The following is a 20,689-nucleotide window of genomic DNA, read 5'->3' on the forward strand; positions in this document are numbered from 1 at the left end:
GGTCTCCAACCCAGACTCTACTACCTTCTCTGGAGACAGGGGTTCCCCTGGCTCCAGGATCCAGTCCAGGTCCTCATAGTATGCACAATAGTGTGCTATTTCCCCAGAGCGGGAGCTGTACTCATGGGCCTTAACATACCTCTGCTGCAGCTCCTTCACCTTTGCTCTGACCTGGTCTAGTGTGCAGGGATGGTGTCCTTTTTTGGCAAGGCCATCAGCCATTCTACCATAAATGTCTGCATTCCTCGGACTGTGGAGCCTGAAGAGACTCCTCTTCAGACCAGAGCTCCAAGAGGGCTTTGATCTCAGGCGCACATCAGGAGGGTGCCCGGTGTTTGGTGCCCCTGGCTTGGTGCGGGGATGTGTCCCTGGAAGGACCAGGAGTGTCTCGGGGGGCTTGTCCCTGGGACATGGCTCTGTGTGGGCCTTCCAGCAAGAGCCAAGCAGTCAGGGTCCTAGCTGGAGCTGGCTTGCTGCCACAATGCTACTCCTGGGTGCCTGTGCCTTTAAAAGATAGCTACACGCAGGAACAATAGAGGTGAAAGGTCTGACAGGAGTGTCCACCAGGGCTTCTTCCTGGAGGCCTTTATTTAAAAAAAAAAAAAACCTTCCCCATGTCCACACATACCTTTTTTCAACAGATCTCTGTCAAAAATAGCGTTATTCCTCGTAAAACGAGGTTTACCACTGTCAACAAAACCGCAGCATTCTTTCGATTTACTGTTGACAGAACGCGGTGGCAGTCTAGACGTAAGTAAAGATTTTTCGAAAAAAGGCTACTTTTTTCAAAAAAATCCCTGTAGTCTAGACACACCCTAACAATGGAGCACCCATGGGGACATTTCTCAAAGAAGAACATACAGTTTCAAAGAAAAATAACAAAACAGGGAATACAAAAGTGATTTTTTTATCCCTGCTGATTCTTTGTAGTTTTGTTACTCACGGCAAATCTTCCAATCTGGAGGCTTCATGTCTTGGGTCCAACAGATCATAACCACATTCATTGTAGATTTCCAAGTAGGAAACATGGGTTGTATAAACGTTGCTGCTGTCCTGAATAGAAAATAAAATAAAAAGGGACTATGAATAGCAGCCAAAGCCTTAGGTCAGCTGGATAAATTTATCACTACAGCTTCCATGATGCCTCCTCACCCTGTCTCTCATTCTTTTGCAGGATATGTTTTACATTTTCAGTTCATGACACTTTCAAGTCTGCCCACTGGCATATGCATGAAGACTACGCCCATGATTAGAAGCAAGTTTAGTCTGCTTTTTTATTGGTTCCATATATTTAAAAAAGTCTGTGTACACTTAGAATGCGGCAACTTGGTTGCAGAAGTATGTAGTATACCATTTTTCACTTTTCTGACAAAACAAGCATGTTACTATAAAAAGGTACTTCTAAATATTATAGATAGAGGTATGATCCTTAAAATATATTGAATATTTACTTCATTTTAGAAATTCCAGTGGCACACTGCTTTCCATGTTCTTTATCAAAATATCTAAACACAGCAAATGTTGTTAGCTATCCTTTGTAGCCCTACTTTCTTCCTGTATTCTGTATTGCCAGAATGCAATATAACCCACCCAGTTTCTACAGAGTTATCTCTTTCCCCAAAGCCAAATAATACAAATCTCAAAATAACGAACTACAATTTCCAAAGTATAAGTGAATTAATTTATTTAATTGGATGAAGTCACTGAGAAAGCACTCATCACACTTACAGCAGCAGTTTTCTAATCCAGTGTGCTAATCTGTCACTATACTTATAAACAATTTTCCTATGGGATGACAGAGTGACATCATCATGTCATCGGTGTCACCCCCCAGCCCATGTTTAACTCCAGACTAGCCACTCTGGGCAGCTCCTCTGGGCCTTCCATTTCTCCCGCATGGGGGGGGGGGGGGGGAGTGTCAATTTAGGGCACCACCAGCTCCTGCTCCCACCCTTGGTCCCAGCTGCCTTCTGCCCTGACCAGCCTCTTCATCTACAGCCTCTCCTCACACAGCGCCACGTTTCCATCGCTGCTGGCTGGCTGGGCCTACCCCCTGATCCTATCTGCCTTTTATGCTGACCGGCCTCTTCCCCCACAGCTCTACCAGCTGAAGTCCCTCCTCGCACCATGCTTCCTTTGCCACCAGCCATCCCAAGCCATGATCGTGCACCCCCCCCAGCCTCCTCACTCACTGCCCTATGAGATTTTACACCCCCCAGCCTCCTCACATAGCCCCTCCCCTGAGACTCTGCACCTCAAACCCACTCCTGCACCCTCACCCCCCCCCCCCAGCCAGACACCTACCCACACCCTGCTACTGCACCCTCCCTTGCTCCTGCACCTCCCCTCTGGCCAGATACCATACCCCTAAACTGCTCCTCCACCCTTCCTCGCTTCTGCACCCTCCTGCCTGGCCAGAAACCCTACCCCCAGCCTATTCCTGCACCCCACCTCCCACCCTAATTCTGCACCCACATACCTATCCCACTCACTGGCAGCCCTGTTCCACACACTGAACCCCTCAATTTTGGCCTCATCCCAGAACCTGGCAGGGGGGCACAAAATCCACTAACCTTGGAATCCCAGAAGAGTTAAACTGACCTGAGACCTTGAAGCTAAGTCCTCCCTGCCCTCCCCCATGGGGCTGGAGCACCAGGGGAGTGAGGTGTTTCATTTGGGGGCTACATCAGTGATGATTAGAGGGTTTTGGAGGAGCTTTTTTTTCTTCTCACTTGTGTGATTTTTTTTCTGTGGATCAGTGGCCCCTGAACCAATAAAGGTTCCCCATCCCTGCCATAAACAAAGACAATGTTGCAAACTTTTTTGTTGGATATAATATTTACTTTATTTAAAATGAAGCCTGACCAACAAGGCCCCAATCAGGGCCTAGCCCCATCTGGACGCAGTGTCCAGCCACATGGTCCAGCCCCCATCTGGCCATAGGAAGGGCTCATGGTGGCTCTCCTCCTGCTGTAGCGTGGGCAGGAAGGGAAGCCATGATCCGGCTGTGGCAGATGGGGGGGAAGTTGGTGAGTGTAGCAAGCAGGCGGTACAGGCCCTTGTTTTATTTAAAAGGTTATCTTGAAATACAAACCATTTATTATCATGGAATAAAATACTTTCAGGGTGAGATTTTTATTGACCATGACAGAAGAGTGTTTCAGAGTAGATGGGTAGATGAAAAAAAAAGATCTGTATTATGGAACTGTTAAACCACAGCACTATGTAGATGGCAAGGGGAATTTCTGAACAGTGAGAGCTCAATTTTCTACTCTATTCATAAGGAGCCTTTTGTGCCGCTATGAGCGTGAGCTGCCCACAGGCCAATTGCTGTAAAATTCAGTACAAAGTCACTCGGCTCTATCATACTCCTTTGCTTTCTTAGGCCAAAAGTGAGAAGGGGTGCTGCTGGCTTAGGAAGTAGTTATGGCACTTCTTCCAGCTTTAAAGCAACAGAAGATTCTTCTACAAAGGATGAATTCCTCTAATCATCTGTAGATATTTTAAGGCAATTTGGGACCATTTATATATTGCAAATGCTCTTCGCACACTGGCAAATCTGGTCTTGAATGATTAAAATGGTCCTAGCTTTGTCTTTCCATTTTATTTTTTAAAATAGATACATTTTAAAGATAAATGAATACATCTTGTTGGGATTGCAGATTAGAAAAAGTAATTTCTCCTAAGAGAAGTAATTTGTATTGTGGAAAGAATTGATAAACAGATGTCACTTTTTGTGGATGGTATCAGAGGGGTAGCCGTGTTAGTCTGAATCTTGCAAAAGCGGCAAGGAGTCCTGTGGCACCTTATAGAATAACTAAAGTGTTGGGGCATAAGCTTTCGTGGGCAAAGACCCACATCGTCAGATGCATGTAGTGGAAATTTCCAGAGGCAGGTATAAATATACAGGCCAGACTCAGGCTAGAGATGACAAGGTGGATCCAATCAGGGAGGATGAGGCCCACTTCTAATAGCTGATCTGGAGGTGTGAATTCCAAGAGAGGAGAAGCTGCTTTTGTAGTTAGCAAGCCATTCACAGTCTTTATGTAATCCACTTTTTGTGGATGTCACTCAGCTTCCTCCAGCATTCTGTGAAAAACCCTTTTTGTCAGTTAAATGCCCACAGAGGGTATGTCTAGAGTACATGGCTCCGTCGACGGAGTCACATAAATAATCGCCATTTCATTTACATCAAAATGGCCACCGTGCTGTGCCGATTAGCAGTGGTGGCACAGCGGGGCAGTCTGGATGCGCTGCGGTCGACAAGGGAAGCCTTTGTTGACCGCTCCGGTAAACCTCATTTCACCAGACATAACGGAGCAGTCAACAAAGGCTTCCCTTGTTGACCGCAGTGCATCCAGACTGCCCCGCTGTGCTGCCAAACAGCGGATCAGCACAGCGCGGCAGCCATTTTGATGTAAATGAAGCAGGGATTATTTAAATAGCTACACGCGGCACGGACTAGGTAGTTCGAATTAAAGCTCCTAATTCGAACTACCGTTACTCCTCATTGCAGGAGCTTTAATTACTCCTCGAATTAGGAGCTTTAATTCGAACTACCTAGTCCGTGCTGCATGTAGCCGCGGGCAGGTAGTTTGAACTACGGGGCATTAAAAAATGGCGGCGCCCGGGAACCTGCAAATAAAGCCCGGGGTATTTAAATCCCGGGCTTCATTTGCAAGTTCGAATGCCTACATTAGCCACCTTAGTTCGAATTAGGGTGGCAGTGTAGACATACCCTGAGATCCGAGTACATGAGAGAAGAGACAAGTATGGAAAGATGAAAGCAGGAAGAAAGAAGAAGAAAGAAGGGAGGAAAGTAAAACATTCACAAAACGTAAAAGTGTCCAGTATGAGACAAGAGAGGGAACAGTGTCCCTAAATGTATGGCTAGTTAATATTACAAAATGCTAGACACTTTAAGTGCCAAAAAAAAGTCTGAAAATCAAATGTTTCTGCATGCACTCTTGATAGAAATAATTATGAAATTACTACAGATCAGATGGCTCCTTCAACCCACATTATTATTTAATCAGCATTGTACCATACCTAATCTCAAGGATTTATTATTTCTAGGGGCTTCACCTTATACACACTTACTCATGTAGGTATTCATGTAACTAAAATCTATTCGTATCAATAAGGACTGGAAGGTTACAGCTCTAAATTAGACAAGTAATATAGTACAAACCTATAATGTAATGGCTGAGCAGATGATAACCAGAACACAAAAGTAAGCTGGTTGATCAACTTATCTATTTTCACATATATTTCATTTTCACAATTTAACAAAGTAGAAACATTAAAGAAATAATGTATAATTCAGTCATGTACTTTGTGGAACAAGAGGGACAACGAACACATGCGGTCAGACAAACAATACACTACTTTTTCTTTTGTTTTCTTGGCTTTGCCTGATATAGTTGATAGAGTAGCAGAATGATTTATACTGTTTCCAAATTACAACATGTAAACAAAATTTTATTTCTCTTTTGGTGAACATTGATATTAAATTGCCAAGATTATTTCATTTATTTTCCTCTTGCAAAGATGTAATGAATTGACTATCAATGTCACTCTGTCACAACCTCTTAGAAAATTGACAATAATAATTACTGCCTCACTGATTTTGCTTTTGTCTGATGGGAAATTAGATCATTTTACTGTATTTTGGTTGAAGTGAAAACTAAATGTTAGCAGAAGTTCTTACACTTTTGATGTCAAGGACCAGTTCATAAGATCCTTCAATGGACTCCCCCAATCCTCCATTTTTTCCATGTTAACAGTTCTTGGTTCTCAATCTTTCTGGCCTATGTGTGTCACCAAAAACAATTCCTACTTAAGAGTCACTGACCTAAAAATAATGTCAATATAAAATTAAAAGAATACCTGTTGTTTACTGGTAGAATAAATAATTTTAATTTCTTGATTAAACTACATAATAGCCTTTCCAACTAAATTATTTTATTTAAGAAAGGAGGATAAAAAAGCAAGTTTTAGACCATTTGAGATTCTTCTATGCTATTTAATGAAGTGCACAGGTGTTGGAACCAATGTTTCCTCTATTTTTTGCTATTCATATGCTGAATACATTTTCTTATGTGCACTGAGGCATGTGTGGATGTGCAACATCAGTAGAAACACATGCTGCTGGCAGTGGGCACTCTGCTGAGTGGCACCTGAATCTCTCCTGGCTGTCTACCAAAGCACACAGCTTAAGGGAACACTAATATCTTTTTTTAAGGAGAAAAAATGCACCCAGATGAATAAGCTCCATACAATGTCCACTGCAACAGTGGCCATCCTGTGTGAGAGAGGGAGGGACAGGCTGAACAGTCATGCAGGGTGGGAAAAGTACTGTAATTTTTGCTTGTCACACCGTGGGGCTTTATGGCAGGCCCAAGTGGGCCAGCACAAAAGGGACTGTCATGGGAGAAGATACTGAATCACTATTTATGGGGTTACATGGGTACAAAACTCATCTTACACTGGATAATAGCTATGGAGGGGGACACACTAAAACTCCACAGCAAGCCTGCAAATTGGAGAATTTGGCCCACTAGCAGGATCTTGGAATCTATTCCCACCCACACATGCTTAGTTACCTGGAAAAAGTCATGCTTTATGAAAAGTGGTGTGAATTTCACACTCAAAAAATGAGGAAGTCCCCTTCAGAACTGTCATATGGAGTGATAGGAACTTCAGGGGATAACCGAGTAAGTCTGTTAGGGTACATCTACACTAGCCCCCTAGTTTGAACTAGGGAGGCTAATGAGGGTGATCGAAATTGCTAATGAAGCGTGGGATTTAAATATCCTGCACTTGATGAGCATATTACCTGCCGGTCGCCATTTTGAAAACTGACTAGCCCGAAGTAACTGCCCGCGTCTACACATGGCAGAGAAGTAGGATTCCAAGATAAACCCCTTAGTTCGAATTAACTGTTACTTCTCGTGGTGAGTGTGGACAGAGAGGCCACCAGGGCAGCTGTGAGAATCCCTGGAGGCCAATTATTTCAAAATAACCACAGCTGCTCTGTCTATACACACCTATTTCAAAATAACTATTTCAAAGTAGGTGTTATTCCTCATGAAATGAGGGTTACAGATTTTAGAATAAGAAGCCCATTATTTTGAAAATATTTTGAAATAACAGGCTTGCTGTGTAGATGCTCACTTTGTTATTTTGAAATAATGTAAGTTATTTCAAAATAATGCTGCAGTGTGGATGTGCCCCTAGGAGTTAAAATTAACTTTAAAATGGCCTCTTTAAAAAAATGTAGACATGCTGTCAGCCTTGGTTGTTGTTATCCTGAATGAACTTAACAACAGAATAACGCGGATGCGCCAAACCTCCCATATAGTTTAAATTCACATAAATCTAGTACATACACTGCAATGAATTATTTTTAACTATGGCCAGATGAATAGTCCTGCTGTTCTTCATAAATGACCATTTCTTCTTCAGAAGAGGATGAAGAATAATGCTCCTTTACACAGAATTCCACAAGAACTGTGCACATGCATGTGCAGGGGAATGCTAGAAGTGAAGGAGGCAGGGGAAAACTAGGGTATATGTTCCAGCTGCTTTGTGATGCACTAGCAAAAACACAGCAGCTGTAAACCCAGCTGGACTGGCAAATATACTGTTGCTGCCAAGCACTGCTCCCTCATGCATAAATAGCCAAGCATGCTGGTGAAACTGGCTATAAAATTAATTTTTAAAAATTATTAAAGATTAGTATTTCAAATCTTAAAATCATTGAAAATATCACACAGAAGCATTTTTTGTTTGTTTCTTGTTTAGTGATCATATATGATATTTTTTTAATTTAGAAATTTAGAAAATGTACATTTCCAGAAAATGCTACATTAAAATTGTAACAGTTGAAAGTACATATCATTTAAAAACTACATTGACTTTGATTGTAAACACCTAAGGGTGTGGGCTGCCCTTGTGTTATGTTCATAAAGAGCCTGATAGATACAGGGTCTGCTACTTGACTGAGGACACTAGCTGATATCACAATAAAAAAATCATACAAATAATTTATTCTGACACATTACATAGATGTCTACTTAATCCTCAAAATTACTATAAACTCAGGAAATTCAGGTAAGGTTACATTTAAAAGAAATCCAAACAGAAATGCACTGTCAGGGCATTCAAATAACCTTAACTTCACTCTGTAATGACACCATGCAAAACCATATGATGAATAATTGCAGATTTTATTATAATGATTTTTAAAAACATATTAGATTGCTTCTTTTTCTTCCTCTATGTTGTCACTATATGGCTAAGATAATGTTGCTTGGATAGCCTAACCACTTTCCAATACTTAGACATGGCTAGATTTCTTTCAAATTTAACTTTAACTCTGAATTAACCAGATTTCTAAGCACTAGGATTTCAAATAACAACAAACATTTCTGTAATGTATTTTACCTTGACTATTTAATACGTGCTTTCAGATGTAACTGCATCTTACTGTAGTTTTTGTCTGATAATTATTATTAGGGTCAGCCTTTGCTTAAAAAAACCTCAGAAATGAAATAACAGGTAAAGTTAGAAAAAGAGTAGATTAGAAGTTGTGGATCAGAAAGAGACTCCAAAGAAAGGGCACAGGAAAGATATTGAGAAATTGTGTAAACCACTTATTATTTAATACTAACCACTTTTCTCTCAGGCTTTGTCTACACTTCAAGGTTTTTGCAGCAGAGAGTATCCTAATGACAGAGTCATTAGCATGTGTTGCGATGTCATTCGCATATTTTCTACCAATGCTTTTTGTGCAAGGAGTTTTTCTCCCGAGGCAGAAGGATCTTGCACAAAAGGGGGGTTTTGCACAAAACGGAAGTGGCAATGCAAAAAGCATTGGCAGAAAATATGTGAATGACATCGTGACTCATGCTAATGAGTCTGTTATTAGCATACTCTCTGCCGCAAAAACGTGTAGTGTGGACATAGTTTAACACTATAGACAAATTCATAGCCTCTAGACACAGAGAACTTCCACAAGTTTCAATAGAAGTGCTACATATGAAACATCTGCAAAACTGGTCTTATGAATATAATTTACTACCTATGAAAGTTTTCTAGAGACCACTTTTAACTAGTTTTTTAGGTTTAGATACCTTTTAAAGTATATCTAAAGACAGTATTAAGTTAAATATGTAACAGATGACATACAAGCACATCATAAGAAGAATGCATTATAGACAAAAAAATTAATCACATCTTTTTACTATTTACAGCTGTACTTGTCCATGTGGCACACATGTGTAGCTATGCTGAGAAACTTGCATAATGTCTGCCCACTTTGTGCCATACTTCAGTCAGGGTGCATCTAGACAGCACCCTTCTGTCGGAATAAGCTTTGCAATTTGACCTACGCAGATTGCATATCTGATTCCGAGTCTATGTCGAAAAAGCTTATTTTGAAATTTGGCGCTGTGTAGGCAGTGCCAAATTTCAAACTAAGGCACTACTACAATAAATCCCTAACCCTCGTGGAACAAGGGTTACAGGGATACTGGAATAGAGTGCCCACTATTTCGGGAAATAGCATGAATATTTAAAGATGCAGTGTTGCTATTTCGGGATACTTCGTATCCCGAAAATGTGCCACAGTCTAGATGTACCTCAGTGAATGAGCATGTATAAATATATTACATACATTCTTAGAATGAAAGAAGAGGTACACATACAGAAAGATTATTTTGGTTTGGATGTCTTGGCTTTTAAAAAATTAAACTGGCTGAGATATTGAAATTTAAAACTATTTTCCCATAATATTTTATTAAATAGTTGTGATTATGGATCTGTGATATTTAATTGATCATAGTAAGCTCCTACCATGCAATTAACATGGATTAAGACAATCTAATAAAAAAATTCTGTTAAGTAAGTAACCTGACTTTTAAACACATTTACTAAAGTTTATCTAGAAAATGAAGTTGTATTATGAATTTGACAAATATTGCATGATGAGGAGGTTATTCACCTCGCTAGTAACTGGCATTCTCCGAGAGATGTCCCCGTGGGTGTTCCACATTAGATTTGTGCACTGCCGCCGAGCCTCAGAGCAGAAATTTCATAGCAGTGTCCCTGGGGCCACGTACGCACGCATCAGCAGCTGTGCACTGTTAGGCTGCAGGCATCAGCATGCGTGAGCCTCCTCCCGCTCCACTCCCCCACTCCTCAATTCCTTCTCTCCCCCGAAATGATGGCTTGGGAAGGCCAGGATCCCGAAGCAGAAGAGAGGAAGGGACGGTTGTGGCACACCCATGGGGACACTCATCTCGAAGAAGAGGAAGTTACTCACCCTGTGCAATAACGACATTTCTTCGAGGTGTGTGTCCCCATAGGTGCTCCACTTCAGGTGTCAGGCCCTGTCCCAGCACCGCAGATCGGAGAGTTATTAGCCGTGGTTCGGCCGGCCCACGCACGCACGGGATGCATGTTGTTCACGCACTTCTGAGCATGCGCGGTATCCAGCTCCCGCCAGTTCCTCCTAATCGGATCATTCCTGAAAAACATAGCAGGAAACTCCGAAGAGGGGAGAAGGGCGGGTCGTGGAGCACCTACGGGAAACACACCTCAAAGAAACGTCATTACTGCACAGGGTGAGTAACTTCCTCTTCTTCTTCGGGTAGTGTCCCTGTAGGTGCTCCACTTCAGATGAATTCAGAGCAGTAGCTGTGCATATGGAGGTGGGATTGGAGTTACTGCTTTCTTGCTGTGGATAGTACAGCAGAGGCTACTGCAGAGTCTCGAGCAATTGCATCGATAGTGTAATGCTTAGCAAATGTCATGTCTGATGACCATTTGGCCGTACGACGAATGTCCTGCATCAGAACGCCCTAAGGAACGCGAGCGATGATGCTGTTGCTCTAGTCGAGTGGGCTGCGAGTGAGCTTGGAGTAGGCTTGTTTCTTTAATTATAGCACTTTGTAATGCAGTTCACAATTAATTTGGAAATGCATTGTCACGACAGTGATTGTCCCTTTGTTCTTTCGTCGGAACACAAAAGGAGGCATTGCGTCTGATGGAAAGGACTAGTCCTTTCTAAGTAAAAAGCCAACACCCTGCGGACATCAAGTGTGTGCAAGTGGGCCTCGTGGGACAATGGGTGTGGCTTGGGGCAGAATATGGGGAGTATGATCAGCTCATTAATGTGGAACTCGGTAAAAATGATGGGTGAGGCCGAAGGATTACTCCCGTGTTTGTAAATAGTGTGTATGGAGGGTTGGCAGAGAGTGTTGCCAGCTCTCCTACCCTTTGGGCCGAAGTTATGGCCAAGAGAAAGGCCAGTTTCATGGTAAGTAATTTTATGTCACAGGTAGCTGAGGGTACGAAGGGTGAGTAAGTAAGCATACTGAGTACAAGTTCCAAGTCCCAAAGTGCAGTAAGTGTCCTGTGTGGAGGATGTAGATTTTCCAGTCCTTTCAGGAAGCGTTTTACAAGTGGGTGAGACATTACTGATAATCCTTCTGTGGTTTTCTAAGCGCAGAGATTGCTAAGAGGTGCACTTTAATCAAGGAGACTGCCAGCCCCGTGTGATGTAGGTGCAGTGAGTAATCCAAGATGCGGTGGATCGGAATGGACTCTGCGTCACAATGACTGTCTACATACCAAGCATGGAATCGACGCCATTTGTAAAGGTAAGTTCTGCGGGTGGAGTCCCGCCTGCTATAGAGCAGGATATGCCTGACCTCTTGAGAGCAGAGGACCTCTGTACTGTGGAACCATTTAGGAACCACGCAGTGAGGTGCAACCTGTCGATCTGTGCCTGTGGAATCGAAAAATCGGGTTGTGTGAGTAGATTGGGTTATTTCGGTAGATAGTATGTGGCTTGTATGGACATTTGTAGCAGCATAGGAAGCCATGTTTGTCTGGGCCAGAACGGTGCTATAAGTATCACTATAGCTCGAGCAAGGGTAATCTTCTCCAACACTTTCGGTACAAGCGGAATTGGGGGAAAGACAAAGAAAAGGTGATGACCTCAGTTCAGAAGGAATGCATCCCTGAGGGAACCTGGTCCCAAGCCTACTCTGGAACAATACTGTGGACATTTCTTGTTCCAATGTGTTGCAAAGAGGTCTATAGTGGAGCGTCCCCACTGTTGGAATATGCATTGAATTAATTCCTGGTCGATCTCCCACTCACGTTGGGGAAAGACATGTCTGTTCAGAGCATCTGCAAGTGTATTCTGTTTGCCTGAAAGATATATGCTGATAATGGTGATACTGTGGGTTATACACCAATTCCACAGTTTTATGGCCTCTGCACGCAGGGATCTGGAACGCGCTCCGCCTTGGCGGTTGATATAATACATTGTGGTGGTATTGTCAGTAAGTATTTGAGCTGTTTGTCCTCAAATCCGTGTGAGGAAGGCTTTGCAGGTATTGAATACTGCCCGGAGTTCCAGTAGGTTGATGTGCTGGAGAGATTCCTGTGTGCTCCATTGGTCTTGAGCAAATTCGCCCTCGCAATGTGCTCTACAACCTATGAGACACATCTGATGTAATCTGCACCGTCAGCTGAGGATGGTGGAAAGGGACCCCGGTGAGCAAGTTGACCGGTAACATCCATCACTTGAGAGGTCGCTTGACTGTCAGCGGAACCTGGACCAGTCTGTGGGTGTCCTGGTTGCCTGGGCAGTACACCAAAGCCAACCACTGTTGCAAGGGCCTGAGACGTAGCCTTGCATGTCATACTATGTAAGTGGTGGAGGCCATGTGCCCCAGCAGTTGAAGACAAGCAATTATCGGGACCTTCGGGCTGATTGTAAGAGTTTGAATAAGAGTCCGTATCCTGTGGAATCGCTGTACGGGCAGATAGGCTTTGGCCATGATAGAATCTAAATGTGCACCAATGAACACGAGCTATCTTAGAGGTGTGAGCGACCACTTTGTCAGATTGAGGACGAGTCCTAAGTCTGCAAACAACATCTTTGTTAGCTCGGTTGCACGGATTGTGCTTTGATGAGGCAATCATCCAAATACAGGAAGATCATTATACCATGTCGGTGTAGATATACGGCCACTACCGACAGGGTCTTGGAGAAGACCCTTGGTGCTGAGGACAGTCTGAATGGGAGGACTTTGTACTGGAAATGTTGTGTGCCTGTGACAAACCTGAGAGAACGTCTGTGGGCTGGATGGATTGTGACATGAAAATAGGTGTCTTGTAGATCAAAGTATGTGAACCAATCCCCTGTAGTTAGTGCTGGAAGTATGGAAACGAGGGTCACCATTTTGAACTTCTGTTTCCTTAGATATCTGTTGAGGTTGCGCAGATCGAGGATGGGTCTCCATCCACCCGACTTCTTTTCCATGAGAAAGTATCTGGAGTAGAAACCCTTGCCTTGAAACTGGTCGGGTACCCTCTCTACCATCCCTATCTCCATAAGTCTCTCGACTTCTCGCATTAGAAGACTGTCATGAGATGGGTCCCTGAAAAGGGACGGGTTTGAGAGGGTGGTAGGGGGGAGAGAGAGGAGGGGTATGGAGTATCCTGATGCTACTATTTCTAGTACCCATTCGTCTGTGGTAATGGATGCCCATCTGCGCTGAAAAGGTCTGAGATGATGGGGAAACAGTTTGTGCACTTCCGGAGGGTAGGTACGGGGGATGTTGCACAGTCCCTCGATCTGGCCGTCAAACCTGCTGCTGGTTGTTCTGGGGGTTAGAACCCCTGTTAGACGGCACCCTGCGTTTTTGAGGGTGAGGTCTGCCTCTTTGCTGTTGTTGCTGGTCCTGTTGTCTGTATCTGGGACCAGTGTAAGAGAAGGGTCTTTGTCTAAAGTAAGGCGTGTAACGTCTATGGCAATATGGGGGCATATACATCCCTCAGGTCCTTAACGTTGTCCTGGAGTCTTTCCCGGAGTGTAGGACTTGGTCAGTCTTCTCGGCAAATAGGCTCTGCCTGTTGAAGGGTAAGTCCTCCACTTTGCCCTGCAAGTCCTTGGGGACTGAGGCTAATGGCAGCCATGACGATCTCCTCATAATGATTGATGTCAGTGTGGCATGTGCGGCTGCGTCAGCAATGTCCAGGGCAATTTGCAGGGCTGTTGTTGAGGCTACGTAGCCCTCCTGTATCACAGACTTCATCAATTGTCGCGTGTCATCAGGTAAATGTTGTAGAGCCATTACCACTTTAGCAAGTTATCAAAGCTGTGGTTCGATAGGTGTGCCACTTAATTCGCCCTCCTAAGGATAAGGGTGGCAGAAGAATAAACATTTCTCCCAAAGAGATTAAGGCATTTGGCTTCCTTGTCTGTGGCTGCATTTCTATGCTGGGGTATTTTGGTTTTTTGTTATGCAGCGTCAACAACCAGTGAGTTTGGCTGGAGATGGGTGAATAGGAATTCCGTACCTTTTGGAGGAACAAAATACTTTTTGTCAAACTTCTTATGGGTGGGTTGCACAGATGCGGGCATCTGCCAAATGTCATCGGCAATCTCTAAAATTGCCTCATCAAAAGGCAAGGCCATTTTGGCTTTCTGGGACCAGTGTAGATTCTTGAGGAGATGATGCTGTTTTTGTTGGACTTCAGTAAGATGTAGATCCTGTGATTCTGCCACCCTCTTGAAGAGGTCGTGAAACTGACGGATATCGTCAGTGGGGGAAGAATCATCCAGAAAGACCACATCATTGGGTGATGACAAGGACATATCTGTTGGGGAACTAGCTTGCGGTTGGAACTGTTCCAAAATTGGTACTTTTGGTGGTTCTGGTTGAGCTGGAGTGATCAGGACATCTCCCAATGGCGGGGTGGACGCACCGGATCAGGTGGCGGTATTGGCAGTCTGGATCTACTGCAGGATCGGGAGTAATAATGGCGTGGGGACCTGGAGGATGAATGGTCCAATGAGAAGCATCGATGGTAATGGGGCTGATGGCAGCACTCATCGTAGTGATGTCTGGAAGAGTATCTTCGTGAACATGATCTTCTGTATTTGTAACGGTGTCTCAAATAAGATGATCTCGTAAGCGACCTGGAAGAGCAAGATCGATGAAAGGCGTAGGACGGTGATCCCGAATCCCTGTTATATCTATGAGGTAATATCAAGTGCCGCAGTGAACGTCCACAATGAGAGACAGTAGTAATGTGGGATTCCTGATGCAACGGCACAGAAAAGACCGAAGCTGGAGACTGCAGATGGGTAAGCATCTCCGGTGGTTCAGGGCTAAGTGATGGCGTTCTTATGCGCTTTGCCTTTCCTGTAGCCTTTCTGCGCACTGGGGAAGGACTTGAGCTCTGGTGGGAGATACTTGGCACCGATATGCTGTGATCAGATGGAGTGGAAGATCTGCTACGCGACGGTCCCAGTGGTGATGGAGTTGGCCAGTATGAAGGGTACTCTCTGCGTACGCGCCGTGTTGGGGCCGCCGGTGCTGCAGATGAAGAAGAGGGAGACGGTGCCAGTAGTGCCACAGAAGCAGACAGTGCCATAGGACCATGCGGTGCCGTCAGCGTTGATGTGGGTGGGAGAGTCTGAGCCAGCATTCATGGTGCCGTGGCTGCCGGCGCCTGTGCTGCCGGTGCCAAGGCAGCCGGTGCCGAGGCAGCCGGTGCTGTAGCAGTCAATGCCGATATGGGCACCGGTCTCGGAATGTCTGAAACAGGTCCAGAAACTGGTATCTGTAGATTGTCTTTCAATGGAGCCGGGGCCGACTCAGGTTTTAGAGATACAGCCGCAGAAGATCGTTCCCTGTGGCGGGAAAGGCTAGGCTCCGAGGTGCACTGGCTCTTATGCCGCTCCCCGTGTCTGGATGGCCACGCGCCAGAGGTCCCTGGTCTGTCATCAACGCTCCGGCGCGAAGTAGAGGATTGGGAAGACGATTTTGTACCTCGCGGTGGAGCCGCGGGTAGTGGCACATCCAGCTTTTCCTGCTGAGGTGGCAGGAGGGCTTTGTTGAATAAGAGTAACTTTAGGTACATTTCGTGGTTGTGCCTGGCACGGGCCATGAGCTTTGTGCAATGTGGGCATTTCTGGGGTATATGCCCCTCTCCCAGACATTTTATGCACATGGAGTGCCCATTGGACGCAGACATTGCATCGCAGCACTGAGTGCACTTTTTAAAACCAGATGACCCCGGCATTCTGACAGAATTTTTTTTTAAACTGGAATATGGAACGATAACTGTAACTAAAGCGGCGAGGAGTCCTGTGGCAGCTTATAGACTAACTGAAGTGTAGGAGCGTAAGCTTTTGTGGGCAAAGACCCACTTCGTCAGATGCATGCGACGAAGTGGGTATTTACCCACGAAAGCTTATGCTCCTACACTTCAGTTAGTCTATGAGGTGCCACAGGACTCCTCGCCGCTTTTGCAGATTCAGACTAACACGGCTACCCCTCTGATACTCAACTTTAGCTAATTTACTAATAACTATTAATTAACTAACTAATTACTTGGCTAACTGTAAATTTTAACAAATTTTCTTCTCTGACCGGAGGAGAGAAAGTTCGCTCCGCCTGCCACCTGTGGACGGTTAGGAGGAACTGGCGGGAGCCAGATCCCGTGCATGCTCAGAAGCACGTGAACAACCCATACCCCGTGCATGCGTGGGCTGGCCGAACCATGGCTAACAACTTTCCAACCTGCGGTGCCGGGATGTGGCCCAACACCTGAAGCGGAGCACCTACGGGAACACTACCCGAAGAAGAATGTCAGTTACTATTGAGGTGAGTAACCTCCTCTTCTTCGAGAGAGATGCCCCTTTAGGTGTGCCACATTAGGAGACTACAAAGATATTTCTCTTTAGGGAGGTAGGGACTTTGGATCTGGCAGAAAAGCGGTGGAAAGAACGGCCTTAGCTAGTTTCAGTTTGGAAAGAGGTCCCTGCATAAGTGCGTAGTGCTTTGCAAATGTGTGGTCGGAGGACCATGTAGCAGTTGTGCAGATGTCTGTTATGGGTACTTTGTGGAGGAATGCTACCGAAGTAGCTATGGCTCTGGCTGAATGTGCCGTTAAGCTATCTGGAGACAGCAAGTCTGACTGTGCGTAGCAAAGCTTGATGCAATCGGAGATCCAGTGGGAGAGTCTATGTGATGAGACAGCCTGGCCCTTGTTGTGGTTTGCTATTGAAACAAATAGTCTGGGAAATGACCAGAACAGTTTTGTTCTCTGCGGGTAAAGAGAGAGCACTCTGCGCAGGTCAAGGGTATGCATTTTCATCTCGAAAAAGTTGGCATGTGGTTTGGAAAATAAGGTGTGAAGGTGTACTGTCTGGTTGATGTGGAAGGATGAGAGTACTTTGGGGAGAAATTTGGGATGGGTATGTAAAGTAACCTTGTCTTTAAAAAAGGTGGTGTCTGGGGGATCCACCATTAGGGCTGCGATCTCTCCTACCTATCTGGTCGAGATAATAGCTATGAGGAAAACAATTTTCATGGACAAGTGTAATAAGGAGGTGGTCGCCATTAGTTCAAAAGGCGGCCTAGTTAGAGCATTCAATACCAAATGCAGGTTCCACAGTTGCATTGGTGGATCGATATCTAGATAAAGTGCCTACTGGCCCTTTAAGAACCTCTTGGTGAGTGGATGAGCAAATATGGACGAGTTGTCTATCTTAGAGTGGAACATAGCAGCAAGGTGAAATTTAATGGAGCTTATTGCAAGGCCCACTTGTTTAAGGTGCAGAAGATAGTCGAGGATGGTAGGTAAGGAGGATGTTGAAGGAACCAGCTGGTGATATACATATCACATCGAGAATCTTTTCCATTTCTGAAGGTAAGTCTTGTGGGTGCTCTGCGCCCTACTGTGTAGAAGGACCGTTTGTACTTGTGAGCAAGTCAACTCTAGGTCAGAGAACCATCCAGGAGCCACAGCTCCAGGTGTAGTGAGTGGAGGTTCAGTTGGTCATCATAGGAGCCCAGGTGCAGAAGATTTTCAATGCAAGGTAGGTGGATTGGTGGGGCACGAGACATTACCACTAGGAAGATGAATCATGACTGGCATGGCCATGCTGGAGCTATAAATATGAGGAGGGCCTTGTCCCTCCTTATCTTGTGAACAACTCTGTTCAATAGGGGTATAGGAGAGAAGGCATAGGGTAGGTGGGATGTCCATGCAATGAGGAAGGTATCTCCCTTTGATCCCTTGCTTATGCCCACCTTGGAACAGAATAGGGGGCATTTCTTGTTGGATTACATGGCAAACAGGTCTATGGTTGGGTGACCCCAGAGGCAGAAAATGTCCTCCAATATGTGTGGGTTCATTTGCAAGTCGTATTTGGATGGAAGAGCTCTGCTGAGTGCATCTGCCTTTGTATTCAGGGTGCCTGGAAGATGCACTGTGGTGATAATTGTATTGTATTTCAGGCACCAGTTCCAAAGTGCTATGGTCTCTGGGCAAAGACCCCTTGAGATCGGGGCTCCGCCCTGATGATTTATTGTCTATATACAGTTTGACGTGTGGGCAATGAATGGGAGGTATATGACCCATGCATTCCTGAGTGCATGCAGTTCTAGGACATTTATGTGCAAGTTCTTGTCAGTGCTGGACCACAGGCCCAGGCAGGTATGATGTCGTAGGTGAAGATGCATGGATGGTTCTGGTGGATGGAAGGAGATTCCAGAACAAAGGTTCCATGGGCTTATCCACCAACGTAAGGATTCCTTTACTATCTCTGGGAGGGCTAGGGATTTGGATAGCAGATGTACATTGAGTTTGTACACCTGTCCCAGAAAGCTCTGTAAACATCTCATGTGCAGGCACACTTTGTTGACTATGAAGTTGCATGCTCCAACAGTCAAAGGCATTCAAGTGCTGTTATGAAGGGGCCGGATTGTATGGTATTTATCAAGGCCACGATTTTTTGAAAACAGTCTGTAGGTACGGATGCAGTGGCCACTGTCGAGCTGAGGCATGCTCCTATGAACTGTATCTTCTGTGTAGGAGAGACCGTTGATTTGGTTTCATTTACCTGAAGGCGGCTGAGGTGTCGGAATAGGTGTCTTGTGACTAACAGAAAACGGCAGAAATCAATGTGTGAGCGCGACTTGAGGAGGCAGTAGTCTAGGTAAGGAAATATGATAACTCTTTGTTTCCTCAGATACGCTGTGACAATTGCCAGAACCTTTGAAAAGATCCTCAGGGCCGCAGAGAGTCCAAATGGAAGCACCTTGTATTGGTAGTGTTGAGAATCTACAACGAAACAAAGAAAACTTCTGTGAGCAAGGTGGATGGTAATGTGAAAAGTTGAGGGATGAGAACCAATCATCCTGTTCCAATGCTGATAATATGGTAGCAAGCATTACCATCTTGAATGTTTGTTTCTGAATGAATTTATTGAGGGCTCAAAGGTCTAAGATGGAAGGCCTCCAACCACACGACCTTTTTTTAATCAAGAAGTAATGGGAGTAGAATCCCTTGCCCCTAAATTGTGGGGGGATGGGTTCAATCAACCCTATGTGTAAGACATGCTCTAATTCTTGTAGAAGAAGGATCTTCTTTGAGTGGTTCCTGAAAAAGGGAGGGGAAGGAGGGTGGGAGGGGGTACGGACACAAAGAGTATGTCTACACTTGCTCCCTAGTTCGGACTAGGGATGCAAATGTAGCTGACTGAAATTGCTAATGAAGCAGGGATTTAAATATCCCGTGCTTCATTAGCATAATCTCGCCCATGTGTTATTCTGCTCGCCAACTAATTTGAACCAGGAAGTGCGCTCTGGGACGCATTAGTTCAAATCAAACTCTTTGGTTCGAACTAATGTTGTTAGCTTGTGCTGATTTTCCACGTCTTGAATAGGAATGTTTAATTCAGCAGCTACACGTTTAAAAAAGTCTTGTAAATGTGCAGAGTCATCTAAAGTAGTTGAAGCTAGGGCCAGAGACCCTCCCTCTACTTGGGGGTGTCATTTTGGTCAGGAGGAGGTGCTGCCTCCTGTGTGGGTGTGTCCCCTTCTTGTATTTGTTTGGAGGTGGGGTGTTGCACTTTGTGTCATTTCTGGCCATGCTGGTGTTTCTGATAATATTGCCATTTGTTCCAGTATTGCCAACAGAGGTAAGGCTCTGGTAGAGGTACCCAGGGATTGCCATAATACGGAGGCATATTCCCAAATCTGGAAGAGTAAATACTCTGAGCTGTGTGAGGAGCATTCTCTGGTGAAATTCCCCTAAAGAAGACATCATCACATTTGGATGAAATTCTTTTCTGAGAGAGGCTACGTCTAGACTGCAAGCTTCTTTCGGAAGAACCTTTTCCGGAAGAAATCTTCCGGAAAAACTTTTTTTGAAAGAGAGATCTACACAGCAAAAGCACAACGAAAAAGCGAGCTGCTTTTGTTTTGATGCTGCCTTGCATTCAGTTGTGATTACTGTGGACAGAGAGGTCACGAGGGCACCTGTGCTTTTTCCTGGAGGCCTCTTCTTTCGAAAAAAACACTCTCTTCTATGTCCACACACGCCTTTTTCCAAAAAAGCTTTCTGTCGAAAGAATGTAATAACAGTGTGGACGTAAGTGTAGTTTTTCCAGGAAAACTCCCATTTTTCCAGGAAAACTCTGCAGTGTAGACATACCCAGAGTGATCTCTGTGATATGAACATAGCGGGAGAGTACTCAGCTTGTAAAAATGGTGAGTTAAAAGTGGATGAGACTAATAAATGTCTGTGTTGGGTGTAATGCCCAACAGGTGCTGTCATGGGAGGCACTTCTATCTGAGGCGCTGAATCA

General features: G+C 44.7%; 1 protein-coding gene and 1 long non-coding RNA gene across 3 annotated transcripts in view; one reads left to right on the forward strand and one right to left on the reverse strand.

Annotated features, from left to right (window-relative positions):
* The window catches only part of KIF6 (kinesin family member 6), a 380,441-nt gene that overhangs the window by 317,853 nt on the left and 41,899 nt on the right, over positions 1–20,689 (reverse strand). For both annotated transcript variants that reach the window (XM_075925091.2, XM_075925090.2), the window contains exon 5: positions 944–1,053. In XM_075925091.2, coding sequence (XP_075781206.2) covers positions 944–1,053 — 110 coding nt within the window. The remainder of the gene's footprint in view (positions 1–943; positions 1,054–20,689) is intronic.
* LOC102445920 (uncharacterized) lies at positions 11,540–19,428 on the forward strand. The gene is made up of 3 exons (XR_331127.5): positions 11,540–11,666; positions 16,469–16,697; positions 19,070–19,428. It is a non-coding gene; the product is annotated as an uncharacterized LOC102445920 (long non-coding RNA).

Source organism: Pelodiscus sinensis, chromosome 3 (genome assembly GCF_052426305.1).
Source record: "Pelodiscus sinensis isolate ZL-2025 chromosome 3, ASM5242630v1, whole genome shotgun sequence".
NCBI lineage: Eukaryota > Metazoa > Chordata > Testudines > Trionychidae > Pelodiscus > Pelodiscus sinensis.